The sequence below is a fragment of the Nanorana parkeri genome, unplaced genomic scaffold (genome assembly GCF_000935625.1).
Source record: "Nanorana parkeri isolate BGI_ZX_2015 unplaced genomic scaffold, ASM93562v1 scaffold559, whole genome shotgun sequence".
Classification (NCBI taxonomy): Eukaryota; Metazoa; Chordata; class Amphibia; order Anura; family Dicroglossidae; genus Nanorana; species Nanorana parkeri.
This window is the reverse complement of record NW_017306827.1, coordinates 924,262-939,733: the sequence shown is the minus strand read 5'-3', so window position 1 is coordinate 939,733 and position 15,472 is coordinate 924,262. Positions and strand designations below refer to the sequence as shown.

Here is a 15,472-nt window from a genome sequence, read left to right as displayed (position 1 = left end):
AAAGTCACAGGGGAAGGAATTTTTGGTTACAAATATATTTTCAGGTGCATAAAATGTGACATAACGGGAAATTGGGCCTTTGAATTTATGTTTATTTTTGGAGTGAGAGCAATGAGAATTAACATAAACTTATCTGCAGAACCTTGCTGACGACTGCAAGAAGCACAAACAGCACGCAGATTAAACACAAGAGGATTATGTAGCCATTTGTAGCATTAACTTTTTTCTCTAATGTAATAATGTAATAGGATATAAGTAAAAATCTATTGTTGCATTATATAATGGTTTCCTCCATAATAAAGATAAATAAATCTTGCAGGAATTATCTTGGATACAAAGGTGATTTATGTACCGAAGAAGCTGACACATTGAAGCTGAAGGCCAATCGACTGCCTCCCTTAGCTGCTTGGCCACTTCTAAGGTAATAAATGGAAATAAATTGGTGGACGACAATACATTTCTGTAATATTTCATTCCTATAGATCACCCTGGAAGTCTTGGAGCAGGTGTCCTATCAGAAGGGAAAGTCCACAAAAGAGGATTAATGAATGAAAACCATGTAGGAGAGGATGTGGCAGAACTTTGAAGTGATGTAACAGTAATCTGTGCCCCTGGTGTCTTCTATCATGCCAGCAGCCTGATCTCAAAAATCCACTGAGGTCACACTGTGTTGGAGACAGCAGAAAACGCCTGAGCAATAAAACTCGAGCAGCTTCTCATATAAATTTTAAACACTGCCATTTTTATATTTCTAAAACCCCCTGCACACCAGAAATCAGGCTAGCAGTGGGAGTGGCACAAGGAACAAATTTTGCATCATGCTGTCATCCTAACATGTTTCACACTCTAGAGACTGAAAGGGGAGGTGCCGCAAGTAATTAGTCTGTAGGCTGGGAAGTAACACAGAAACGCTGTAAAGGGGATCTGTGCTGTTGTCACACAGGCTATTCAATGTGGTTATCACAAGACTCAGAGAACAAAAAAAAAATCTGGCAGACAAATAGGTTACATACATCTACTTCAGCTGAGCTACGTTAATCTATCTAGCTGGAGTTCTGCTTTAAAACCATTATTATTTGTATTACCATGGGTGAAACCAGGGGGGTTATTATGGGTGAGGACGGGTGTTTTTGTTGTGTCACAGACCAGAAGGAGGAATTAAATCTGACAGAACACAACTCCTACCACTGTTAATCACTAATGTTTTTTTAATCAATGACTGCATTTTTTTCTAGCTTTCCTGCCATTTGAGTTCAGATTACATTTGAAGTGGCCATTCTAGAAACCGATAACGAGTATTGAAAACAGATGAGAAATGTTGCCGGCTCTCCACTGATTACAAAAGGAAGCAGCGGGATCAGAACATGAGCGCGTGGAAGGGAGAAATGAGAGAGAATTAAGATATATTGGGGATTGTCATAGAACCAAAACAGGAGAAAGGAGTTGCTGCAGTTTCCTTTTTGATCTTGCAGAGATCAGACAAAAAGTGAAGATTATTATTGAAGAAGGCCATTATTGAAGAAGGCCTCCATGAAATGTAAAGAATGAACCTTTGCAGTGAGGCTAACCCCCACTGTTATAGTCAGTGCTCACCTCTCTCCCCCTCTGGTGTTGAGATATCCCTTGGCGTCCTCACGTCTAATGCAGCTGCATTCTACGTGATGGCGTCATGGGGTCTTTAGACTACGAGAGGCCAGAGGCGGCGGGGACCAGTCTAGCAGCCAAACAGGACCGAGGATCAGGTGAGTACAGGCTCTTTATTTTAGCCCCTAGACCTAAATGAACAGACTTTTGCAGTCCATGGGGTACACCAACTGCAAGGGTTAATTCTTACATTTCCTGGGGTTATTTTTTTACAAAACTAAGCTTTTCTAAGGACCCAGAGTAGCTGTCAATAAGGTCCCACATGCAGGGACCCAGAGGACCCTAAATAGTTGCCAATAAGGTCACACATGCAGAGATCCTGAGGACCCTAACTAGATGCCAATAAGGTCACACATGCTGAGACTGGAGCACCAAAATGAACGTGGACTCAATCTCATGTCTAGCCTGGCCCATATGACAAGGGTGGGCAAAAGTCCAATCCTCCAGCTGTGGTGAAACTACAAATCCCATAATGCATCTGCCTCTGGAAGTCATGCCTGTGACTGTCAGAGTCTTGCAATTCCTCATGGGTTTTGTAGTTGCACTACAGCTGGAGGGCCAGAGTTTGCCCACCCCTGCCATATGATCTGGTTATTCAGCAACCCTACTCTGTTTGTGGCAGAAAGGAAAACCTCTACAATAGACACACAAACTGTTATTATAAAAGAGTTTCGTTCCCACCCCAGTGATGTGTAAGAAGATCCAGCGGAAAGTCTGTGCAATCCATACATGGGCCAAATGCCAGATAATTCTGTCTATAATGCTTTCCTTTGCAGATATTCTGCCCATGTAAGAGATATTGTATAAATGTGATTCTGAACCCCTGTATGTGCTATGTCTGACTGAGTGTACAGTCCTCTCTTCACCCACCTAATGAAGGTCCGGAAGCCGGTAGGGCCCATTTTCATGGCACCCCGGATCCCCTGAAATCGGACGAAGAGCGTGGCAATACGTTCCACAACTCGCAGGTAACTGAATTGTTTGGCGTACTTTGGAAAGATTTGTTTCAGGCAGAGAGGAGGCACATTGTTCTCTGAAATCTCAGCGTCCGGCTGGGCCAGATCCCCAGATCCCATGTTTCGATCCGACATCGTTGTCACCCCGCTGTCAGATGGATGAGAAGATCTATGGGGAAGAGGAAGAAAATGGTTAGGAACATACCAAGTGGCAACACACATGCAGGAAATAATTATTATTTCATTCGTCCTTCTTGTTGTCTACTGATGAGTCTAGACCACCTTGACAAACACCAAAAGGTATGGTCTGAAATAATCTGAGGGTTGACAAGCATGTCCCATTAAATGCAAAGCTACAGACTTTATGTATGGGTTACAGGGTATGTAAACCTGAGCAGTTAACTTCTTTTTTTTGTTTCCTTTTTAGCTGTCATATAAACAATTGAAAGCCTATTTTGTTATATCTGTTCAATAAGTGATGGAAAAAACGTTTTGATTCTGCCAGAAATCTTCTCAGCCTATAACTTCTTGTGACCTCTGCCTGTGCTGCACTCTTCTCCATTACATTGGTTCCAGTTATCTGAGGACTACATACCCCTTCTCCTCTGTTATGGAGAAAGGGAGAGGGGTGTGTGTTCTGTAGTCCTGGACTATGGCAATAGAACACCGGCTGAGCTGTGGAGGAGTATTGTGACACATCCTGGTGGCAGGTAATTCAGATCTCTCAATGCTTGTCATTGTTGGCGACTGCTTTTGAATGGTCACAAGTGACCTCGAAAGAAAATGAATAAACAATTTCTGACAAAGTCTGAAAATGACAGAGAAGTGGCACTGGGATGTGACAAAGAAAGCATGCTTCTTTCTTTACATTATCTGAATCTCCTGCTTAATTACCATCATTCTGGGAGCAGATCAGGACGGCAAAAGTTAAGTGCTTGTTTTGTGTCTAGATGCTAAAATAACAAAGTTATACTCACCCAAAGTTCCCAGCCGGCCAGCTGTTAAAGCGCTTCCTCCAGCATGCCCCCTCCTCCTCCGCAGATTGGAATGTTCCTCAGCATCCTCACATCTATGCACAGTGTATGGGCGTGATGATTTACTGGACCTGCAGGAGGAGGGGGAGAGACATTCCAGGGACCGGTCTAAGAAGAAACAAGCTTGGAGCTTGGGTGAGTAATTCTTTGTTTTTATTAATCTAGACACAAACAAGCAGTTAACCCTTGCAGTGTGGGGTAGCCCCACAGCAAGGGTTAATAAAACAATTCCTGGAGTTCTGCTTTAATGTTTTGTATAGAATAAAGTCACAAGACCTTCTGCAAATACGCTTAAATTGCGCAAAGTCAAATTGTTTATTAAACAAACATCAGAGTAAATATTTTCTCTTTATTGTTCAATCTGCGCCTTTCCGCTGGATGTTTGTATAAAGCAGAGATAATAATTCTGCAATTTTCTCCTATATGTAAGCTGATTTGCAAAACGCAAAGGAAGCAAAAAGGTAAACATGAACAATAAACTTAATCCAACTATACCCCCCCCCCCTTAACTAAAAGTGAAAGTCCCTGCAGCTCTCTTTCATCTAATGTATCGCCTATCTTCTATTCCACATGGGCAAGCTCTAAGTATTCACTGTGGAAATTGTTCAGGAGTTGTTTCTTGCCAGAATAGAAAATGTAAGATACATAGAGAGTCATTTATCAAGCAAATTAGTGATACAATAGCATGCAAATTAGGTTGCCTCTCATTTTGCAAATTCTACGTGACTGTGTTTCTTTGTATTTGCAACCCTGGCATCTGGAATCCTTCACAGCAACCTAAATAGACGTTTACTCTAAAAAGAAGCCAGTTAAAGGCTAAGTTAACCTTTCTGACCATGTTTGTTTTACTCCAATATTTAGGGTATACATGAAACATGGTCAGATTCCGACCCCCACCCCCCTTATACATAAATCACGCGGTTCTTCATCCCGCAGGCTTGTTTACAAGTTTGAATTTGGCATGGCTTCGCCACACAGCTGCATCATCCATTCACAGATCCTTTGACAGGATCTGTGACTGGAGAAACTACAGGCCCCATCAACCACTGCGGCAGAGGTACTTGTGCTCTCAACGGAATACAACTGCGGTGACGTTACTGCACTTGTAGTCCACTGACACTTCCTCCTGCCCATGTTACTGAATGTCTATACCTCAGTACAGGCATGGATGGGAGGAAGAGTCTGCAAGAGCTAGAGCATTGACCTGTGATCTACTGAGTGTGGTTGGAATGCTTTACTGTCTCCTATGCAGAAAATAAATGCACATTCTTTGTTTTATAAAGAGGGGTAAATGCGCTATTGATTTATTTTTTTCAAAAGCTGGAAATTCCCTTTAAGAAGTGGTCAGGGTCAAGTTTTATACTGATGCAGTGCTAGTTTAGAACAGCAGAGGGTGGAATTCATGATTAAAGCTGAACTCTTACAGGGTTATTCACAAAAGGGTGAAGAGTTTGGAGAAGGCAGGAGAAGTGAACAATCTAGGACAACATAGCCGATTTGGAAAAACTCTCCAATTCAGCTCACTTTCCAGTTCAGTTATTTTGTCCTAGATTGTTCTCATCTCATGCCTTCTCCAAACCCTTCACCCTTTTGTGAATAACCCTGTTAGAATTCTGTCTCATAATCTTTAGCAGCGCCTTGCTGTGCGACACAATTAATAAATGTCACCAATGGAAGTCGGTCATATGACAAAAACTTCAATAAGTGGGATGGCTAACTTGTTAGCCGGGATTTGTGGGAGGGGTTGGCGCGCCCCCCACGTATAAAAAAGAGGGCAGGCCGAGGCTACTGGGACGTCCGGTTCTCGTCTGAACCCTTCGTGACGGCTTTCTCTAGAGTCTGCAGAGGTTTCTCGTCACTTCCGGGTCAGCGTATCGTCACTTCCTGCGCGTCGTCAGTGGAGCAGGTACCGCGGGCTCGCAACAGCGTTTTCGGTCCCCGCATTTGCAGTGTATGGCTTCGGTTGTCTCATGGGTTTCTCATTTTCCAGGAGCGGAGGATCGTTCCTACTACACGGGTCCAGCAGCGGATTCCTCGTTTTCATTGCGGGTTGTAGTAGGTGCCTTTTTTGTTTTAGCAACAGCAGGGGGGGATCGCTGACATTAAAACGGGCATGTTCTCATACTCTGCATGCATGGCCGGCACGTCTCCGGTACAGGGCATATAGTGGGGGTGACTTGGGCGGGGAAGCTACAGTTCCGGGAGTAAAACGGCAATTGGGTATGGTGTCACGGTTCTGGTGCAGGTGGGCATTCAGAGGGCATGTCAACAGGGCAACATACAGGGTTGGGCTCACGCAGGTTCTGGGGGTCGGGCGATACACGGATTAGGGGTTCAGGGCACAGGTACATTGGGGCAGGCTTCAAGACATGTGGCACCGGGGTAAGGGGGGGGAGGGTTACCATGAGGAGGGGGGGGGCAGTTGCAAGCAATTCGGCCAGGTTGGATGGCATCGGGGTGCGCCTGCAGTTCCTATTTCAGCTGGTACCAGCAGCGCATGACATACGGCAGGTCTCACCCATACGGTCGTTCCAAACCTTCGCACAGCAAGTTCCTGGTAGGGACGCGATCAGATTGCTACATTTTCTGCAGATTTGTTGGTGGGGCCAGCGCGGCCTCTTACATCTAGTATTGAAGGCATGTTTTCGGTTCGTGCAGTTCGGGGTTTTTCATGCAAACCCATCATTTTGCATACAGTACGGATTGTCCCTACACTTAGGTATGTATACATTTCTGACAATCCGATTAGTCGGGGGTGATGAGAGTCATAATAACTAATTGGTTACTCATACCCCATTCATACGTCATACGCTTCGTCATTTACACACTGATGATAATTAACATTCTGAGGTTGGGTGACTGGAGATTCCACAAACACCCCCAGAACCCACAGCAATTAGGTCACGGCGTGGCAGGATGCGAGTGTGGGTTATAGAGAGATGTTGGATTTTCAGGTCGGTAATTTCTATATGTTGGGATTATGTTTTACAGTATGTCAGCAACTATGTCTCATGTGTCCGAGAGTGAGGAGATGGCGTTCCTGCCTTCTACTCCAGCCAGAGGTTCGGAGCAAGGGAGCACGCAGTCCTTCAGGGCTTGGACAATTCCTAGACTTATTATGGAACTACGGAAGAAAAATATCCCCTTTTCAGCCTCCGCTAGGAAGGCAGAATTGTTTAAATTAGTATTTCCCCCAGCAGCGGCCAGTGGGAGCTCAGGGCACGTAGCTTTACAGACCATTGTCACTTCGCTCACCAACATTCATGCCTCTATCAGTGACCTCGCCAAGACGGTCCACGACCTCCAGCATAGGACAGAGGCTTTAGAGAGGCAAGCGCCGGTGGTCCCCGTACCTGTAACGCAAGACGTAGCAGCTTCCCCCGCACCGGTGCCAAGTACATCCAGCGCACCGATGTCCTCCAGCACAGGTACGATGGCCGATACACCTTATATCACTCCGGCTCACTTCGTTCCTGATAAACTGAGGAAAGACATACTAGAGGGGAAAGATGTCAATTTGGCGTCGCTGCTGATAGCCGCGCATGACGTGACCGAGCATAAGGCATTCGCCTGTGAAGAGGTATCAGTCGTCCTTAAAGCTAGGGACCCTAGGCTTAGTCGAAAACTGTCCATTCCAGAATTTGCCATAGCGTTTGGCATTTATAGAGATGTGGTGTGCTCAGCAAATCCCAGCCGCAGGGAAGAGCTGGACGCTTATTTGCATATAATCATGGATTTAGCTTATAAATATGGTGGGTTGACATACTATGACTATCACCGGGCGTTCTCAGCTAAAGCCGCAGCAGGACTGTCGCAATTTCAGTTTACGGCCAATTGGGGGAGAATGGATACGGAGTTATTCTGTAGGCACTTTGCCGGGCTCAAAGCTCCCGTGTGTACATCGTGCCAATCTTCAGCGCATACCTCTAATTGGTGCCCTACGCCTGTGGTTTCAGACTTAACCACCACGCAGAAAGCGGCGGGTTTGTTGACTAGCCCGGCCAGCGCAGGGCCTACGCAGTTCGACAAGCTAGGCAGGCCCATTCAGTGCCTGGGTAAGGCACAAATTTGTAATAATTACAATTTCAAGTCTTGCAATTACCCTCAATGCAGGTTGTTACATGTCTGTTTATTTGGCAGGTGTGCAACACTTTTTAGGGTTGCTATACCCGGATAAGCAATCCCTTTTTTTGGCACATCCTGTCCGGGCTATTTTGAAAGGGATACAGAAATCCGGCTGCCTACCGCTCCGCACCAGACTACCCATCTCCAGCGACATGTTTCAGTCTATGTCAGGCATGTTAGACAGGTCCCCGTTCGGGGTCGGGCAGAGCCTGGTCATTAAAGCTTCTATTTATCTGGCTTTTTATGGCTTCCTGAGACCAGGGGAATTTACCCGTAGTGGCCGCAAGTCAAGTCCCATACTTCGGAAACATCTGGTGCGCTTTCCCGACTACTACATGTTATCCCTGGACCGGAGTAAGACCAATCAAGTGGGAGCCCCCACGCAAATACGGTTGTTTCCTTCAGGCAACGCGTGGTGTCCAGTGGCCGTGTTGGATAGTCTTATGTCCAGGCAGTCCTGTCTGGCGGGGACTAGTCCTTTGTTGCCTTTTCCCAATACCCCGCTAACTGCTAAACAATTTATCAGTCACATCCGCATACTTATCATTCAGCTAGGGGCGGATCCTAAATTATACTCGGGGCATTCTTTCAGGATTGGGGCTGCCTCAGCTGCCTCTAGGCATGGTGTCCCGGCTCACGTGATCAAACACCTGGGCAGGTGGAATTCATCCTGTTTTACCAGGTACATACCGAATCCGCACGTTGAAATGGCCTATGCTTTTTCTAAACTCGCAATGTAACTTGGTTACGAATAAAGGTATTTATTTATTCTAAAATGGTTTGTGTTTGCCCCCTTATTTGGCATTACTGTCCACCCGGACCATGGCACACCTCAGGTCGGTATCAGGCATAACAGTTGTAGCATATATGTACGAATATGTGTATGTTGGTTTCAGGTCGAGACTTCAGAGGCTACACAGGTGAGTAAACACCTCACACAAGTGGGATGGCTAACTTGTTAGCCGGGATTTGTGGGAGGGGTTGGCGCGCCCCCCACGTATAAAAAAGAGGGCAGGCCGAGGCTACTGGGACGTCCGGTTCTCGTCTGAACCCTCCCTCCCTTCCCTCTCGTGCACATACACAGAGATTCAATTTTTACACACAGAGTATGCCCCCTTATTTGGCATTACTGTCCACCCGGACCATGGCACACCTCAGGTCGGTATCAGGCATAACAGTTGTAGCATATATGTACGAATATGTGTATGTTGGTTTCAGGTCGAGACTTCAGAGGCTACACAGGTGAGTAAACACCTCACACAAATGAAGCTTTTGCTATCTTAAAAGGACTGGTGTGCTGGTGACATTTCTACAATTTTATTTCAATGGAAGTCGGTGTCTCTATGAGAATCGTGCAGACAGTAGAACCTGAACCTTTCTCATTGGACAGAAAGGAAACATCAAGAGTCTGTATAACACAACAGGAGATTTGAAGATTTTTCTGTCCTGCCTTTATCAGAGAGGCAAAGGTTGGCAGCAAGAACTAGGAAATAAAACCATTTGAAGGTGGAAGAGCAATTGATCCCATTCATGAAACAACGTAGAGTACCTCGCAGTTTCTTGCATCTACATTTTTGTAGCTTATATGTGACTTCCTCAGACAGTAAGAGTGTGAACACGTTTCTGCAGTGAGATTTCTGCTGTGATAATACATTACAACCTGCAATCTCTTAGGTGTATTTTAGGCCTAGTCGATCTGGCGACAGGTAAGTCGCCAGGATCGCTTCTGTTGTAAAGACGACAGTCGGCTCTACAAGTTTAAACAGAGTCCCGGCGGCAAAAGTCGCCAGGAGTCTGTTTAAACAGCCCCGATGCTGGCGACGTACACTGTACGTCGTCAGTCACGAAGGGGTTAAATGTACTTGGCAACACTGGAAGACCCCACACATGCATACATACTAAGTGACGATTATCCATAAAACAAAAGGATCGTTCACTACACATGCTGTCCATCTCTGTGGAAGATTCCTTACTGGACACAGATAATTGTGGTATAAGTTAGAGCAGTGGTTCTCAGCATGTGTAACCTCGGGACCCACATTTGTCCTCGGTCATTAAGTCGCGACCCAAGTTGCACTGCAATGTTCCATGTTGTGGCACTGCGATTTCCGGTGTAGGCGATCAAACTATGGAGGTGCATTTGGGTTGCCATTACGGAAACTGGAGTGAATCCTCATCCTGGGGTCCAGTGTGGGCTGCTGTGCTGTGATGGAGCTTCATCCATATGTGTATTGCTTGTAAAGCTCCCTTGCGTGCCCTGTAGAGGTGCCAGGAGCCAGAATGTGATGAGCTGTAAGCAATGCACGTATGGATGGAGCTCCCTCGTGGCCATAGCTCCACCTCACCCCAAGTCAACGCTCGGCACCGGGGCATCATATTTTGGAATGGCTGCTCGGTGCGAGAACTGACAGTGCTTCTCTAGGGGGAGGCTGAGGAACCTTTCGCCTAGAAAAGTGGAAGGCATGTGGTGACCCACTGGACATGGGGCCGTGGCCCACTTTTGGGTCACGACCCACCAGTTGAGAACCAAGGAGTTAGAGGGATAAACTCATCAGTTGGAATAGTTTGAGAAATAAAAATCTGAAATATACCTCCGATAGAAGCACTCAATTCTGTCACTGTGAGAAATCTAGAAATACAGAATACAAGACCGTTTGGGGTTTCAGTGGTACTGTAAAGCAACGCAAGAGTGAGCCGCTCAGAATCCAGGCGCAGTTTTAGCAAAAGTTTAATCTTAATGAGTGCTGCAGGGAAAGCAGTCTGTACTTCTTATCTCATACCTGGTGATTAAGTTAATTTATACTTAATGAAAACAGATATTTCTAATCCCGCGACAAGTCCAACATCTGTCTGCGGTGATGTTTCTGGGAGCCTTAAGCTGTCGATGATGGATGGATTGGAAGTGAGACACCGGCAAGATGTGTTCACGGTGCGTCAGTGCCATTTTTCTCCTTGCTGCGTGTATTTTACTCTAGACAAATCCCAGCTACGTTATTTATACGTCCCCTGCAAAAATGTTCTTTTCTCCGCCGTTCCTTAATTTATTGTAAGCGTCTGCAATCCCCTTTAGGTACAATCGAGCATCCGAAATGTCAGAAAAGCACAGCATCTCTGCGCCATTCAGGAAATTACTGCTCAATAGAGTTTGGATAGAGAACTGCTCACTTTGACTATACAAGGGAAGTGAACAAACTTTCCTTGTATAACATTGATGTTAATAAAGGCAGCTAGAGAAAGAGAGCTTAGCTTTGCAATGATTCAAGAAAGCCTCAGAGTTAGACCACGACTGACATTGCATATGGGAACCTATACAATGCCAGGAGATAAAAGTTTAATTCAATATCGTATTGTGCATTCAGACAGTCAGAAATAAGTCAAGGGATGGAATATGTCCTGGCGTGGAGCTTTAGATGCAGAAGAGTAAAGTTCAATATTCTGCCCTGATTCTTGCTTCTTCAGCTTCAAAGGGCATCTGACCTGCCATCAGTCTTGCTTCTGCTCTAAAGCCAAATTAAATCGCCAAAACTGCTCCTCTCTGCCTTAAGCATCAACACAAGACAGGGCTGGACTTGGAGACAGCACTTAAATACCAGTTGACCCAATAAGGAGCAATTCCAACCACCAAGTTAAAGCATTGAGTGAGTTACATATACTTGCAGTAAATACAGAAGCTATGCTGAAGTTGACCTTAAAAGGGTCTCTGTCATGAGAGAATAATGGAGGCTGCCATTGCTTAACTATCATTTTGAGAAAGCTAATTTCCTGGATGTCATGCTGATGCTTTGATTTCAATGCAGTCCAAGTCACTAACCTGGAAGAAGTATGTAGGAATTCTGACACTCATTTACAGCATGGTGTTCTTTGTCTGTGACTTAAAAAGTTCCTACATCAGACACAGCCACTCAACAATCCATAGTGGGTCACTGGGTATGAAGGCTGTGCAGTGTAACTTACATTCTTTGCATCCTGTACCGTCTATAACATTTAATCTTCCAAGGCAGGTTTTAATCTGATCAGTGCTTGTGTGAAATTGACATTTGTGGTTACATCAGACTTTCTTTTCGTTCGAGACAGCAAGGAGGGTGTTCCTGAATCACCAGCAGGTATGTTCCAGGATCACCAGATTACAGACAGAAGGCAATATGTTGGACTGATGTGCTACAGCCATATCTGGATAGAAAACAGATTAGTCAGCTCAGGTAAGACATGTAATGTTGATGTAAGCTATTTACAGACAGACAATCTGAACACTGAACAATCTTTTTCATCTGAGTGCGTCCATATGCATGTGGCTATGGAGGGGAATGGGTGAACACACTACAGACATTCCTGGCCTCGGCCTTTCCTAGATGAAACAATTGTGATTGACTGGGAAAAACCCAACCTGGCTGATGGAATTTCCTCCTGAGAAGGCAAATATTGTCAATAAATCTAAATAAGTAATATAATGTAAATCTTTATCATTCAGCCATAGTTGGTCTTACAGAATAAAAGTGTCTTCAATAGGAACTGTAATTCTTAGAGATTAGTTTCAGAATCTCTAAAATTACAGGCTCTTCACCTGTCTACCCTCCTTGTCCTGCTTACATGGTTTTACTACACCCAAGGTAACTGGCTCTTCTGCCTTCCCTAGTCCTGGCTGTGCTCCCAAGTGTGCTCTGTGGGACCCTGCTGTCCCCTCTTCTTATTCAGAGCAGTGAAGTAAAGCAGAGTATGCAAAATATAGAGTAGGGCCAGTACAATGAGACAACCACAAAGATTTCAGTCTCTTACAAGAGTTAATTATCCATATTTTTATACAGTAACAGCAGTATTTTTGTACAAGTCACGTAAAATCTTTAGAGATGCATTTAATGGATTATTTGCCTTTGATACATCCAGGTTGCCCTGTGCGCATCTTTCAATTAATTGGCGGACTGGGCCATGGTGACGGCTTCCATCTGGACGCAGCACAACAGCTCACCTTGAGGAACAGAGACTCAGACGTTGTGGAGAAAAATCTCACTTTCAGCTCTTTGGCTCAATGCACAATACAAGAAGATGTCGAATTATAATAAATGTTCATTTTACAGTTTACAGTATTTTATACTCTTAAAGAAATACTAAACTCAGGAATGAAATCTTAAAAATACATTTAAGTACCTTATAGCACAGTTTGCGCAAGAAGAGTGAGAAGGAGAAATCACTTGTTTGCAGTGATTGCCTCTGAAGGTTGTGCAACCAAATATTAGGTTAAGGGTTTCATAATTTTGCTCATGCCATTTTTTTTTTTTTTAAATTAAATTAAAAAAATTAAATGTAAAGTTTAAATTGTATTAAATATGGAATAAACAATGATAGATGCTAATTACCATGGTCAATTTCAAGTTATTTCAAAACTGTGGGTTCCTTTTTAATGGAAGGCTACCAACAAATGTGTCCATGTCTGTATGTATATTGTAAGGGGGACATGCTCAACTGGTATTGGCAGCGGTAAACCATGTATGAGACAGGGATAACCAGAAACAGTCCAAGCAGGTGGTTTGTCCTTCACTCTTATTCAGCAAGGCAGCAAACACCCAGGAAGGGCTTTTCTACAGCAAGTCCATACCATAAACAAACAAAACATTTGCATGTCTAAGCCACTAACTAAATTCACATCAGCTCCTGACTAACAGTGAGTGCCCACTAATGGTTTCCCAAAACAAACAGGCAACACTATAGCAGACCTATGGACAACTAAACTAATCATGAGATCTACCAGGTAAGATATGGACCTAGGAATAAAGACTTTATCCCACCCAAATCTCTACAAAGTCTCGATGCTCCTGGACCCAGAGTAGAACTTATTAAGATTCTCCACGTTGGTAAATACTGGAGCCCATCCAGTACATCACACTCTCTGTATACATACAAACACATACACATTATATATACATACTTGTGGACAGCAGGCAGGTAAAATCATCTGTGTATCCAGGATGGCAGATATGTGTGTCCCAGATTCAGGCTGTATACTGACTCTTTCCACTAGAGGAAAGTGCTGGGGGTGCTGGAGTGGTAGAGGTAATGAGCCCAGCTGAAGCAAGCTGGCCCATTAGGGCCTCTATAAGAACCCCCAGCTATCAGGAACCGGATCTGAACCCAGGGCCTCTGCTGTAGCTGGCATTGATTCTACCTGCTGAGCCACCTTAGAACCTTGGATAGCTCCTTGCCTGACCTCCTGTGTAATCCTCAATTAAACTTATTTTCTATTTAAGCCATGCCTCTGCACTTCCTGTTTGCCAGATTATTGTGCTCCTGCCAATATCTTGCTTCCTTGCTCCTCCTGTGATACAATCCGCTCATACTGCTACCTGTGTACCGACCTTTAGCTGCTGATTCACTGACTACTCTCATCGACTTCCAGTTCATACCCGATACCTTTGGCTACTGACCTCGGCTTGATCGCGGACTACGCTTCTGCCTGCTCCTATGCTACTACCGTCTGCTTGTGTACCGAACTCGGCCTGTTTGACTACGACTTTGCCTCTGCTGTTTCAGCTACTGGACTCAGAGGATGATCCAGATCGTGACACCGGCCTGCTAAGCAAGTTACTCCACCATGGAACCAGTTTCTGTGCCTGAATAGACTGGGGGGCTTTGAACCTGCCTGTGTAGTAAGAAAACCCAACTCATGTGTGATGAGATTTGTCTAGTAGGGAGTTAGGTGTTGGGGGCAACACAAGGTTGCACCTAGCTGATAATTAGGGAAACTATGTGTAGTAAGTTGCCAAGATGCAAGGATATATTTTCATGCTTTCTTTTGCTTTGCTGATTTTGTTTGTGAATAGTGTAAATAAACTGCATGTGTTTTCACCAGAAAGAAAATCATGGCTAGGTGTGCCTGTTTACTGTATGGGGAACTCATCCAGGGAGTCACAGACACCCGCTGCCAAGCTAACACTCTCACAATACATATATATTCATGAACCATTGTCTTGTTCTTGGTTTATCTCGCAGTCAATTTTGTGGCTGAAGAAAGAGCGCTATGTCATTTCTCTGCAGTCCTCCAGAATCCTCGCAGGAATAAAATCTCATTTCACTTTCCTCCGTTCTATGGAAATATCGCGCCCGCTGATCTGACCTCATTTGTTTCTCCTCCTAATACTGAATAACAATCTATTAGAGGGTTTAGAGGCGCTCGTCTCTCTGCGTCTGATTATCAAAAGGGTAATTAATGACCTCCTCAGTGCTGCATGGAGAGTTTTGCAAAGAACTTAGACAAACCGTGTGAAGAGCAGGCCAGGGAAGGTGCGGGGGGAAATGGACAGCATTTTTAATGCTTCAAATGATCACGTCTCAAGTATAGAGCATAAGAGATAATGGAGTCGCCAATTTCACGTTTTCTCCACTGGATAAATTTGCTGCAAGGTCTTTATCTTTACAGCTGCACTGAATAACCTTCTTCTTTTGCTTTGTCATGTTGACCCCTAATTGTTTTCACATATTACAGGTTGGAATTCTGTAGGGACAAGGAGCCCATGTGTGTGCAGTACAAAAAGAATACTGGAATCACCATAACCAGACTGTAACTACTAGTCGTGCACAGTGCACCTTGGGAAGTCAGAGGACTGTATTTTGTTGATAGCTCTGCCCACCTGACACTGAATCAGAGAAAGCACATTCACCATATTCAACAAAGCATAGAGCAATGTGCTAAGTCCAGAACACCCCCCCCCCCCCACAAACTGT

At 44.6% G+C, this 15,472-nt stretch overlaps 1 protein-coding gene across 1 annotated transcript in view; it reads right to left on the bottom strand.

The window, feature by feature from the left end:
• Positions 1-15,472, bottom strand: part of TTLL11 (tubulin tyrosine ligase like 11) — a 62,994-nt gene that overhangs the window by 7,983 nt on the left and 39,539 nt on the right. Inside the window, exon 7 of the mRNA XM_018562067.1 lies at positions 2,515-2,769. Within this exon, the coding sequence (XP_018417569.1) occupies positions 2,515-2,769 (255 nt within the window). The remainder of the gene's footprint in view (positions 1-2,514; positions 2,770-15,472) is intronic.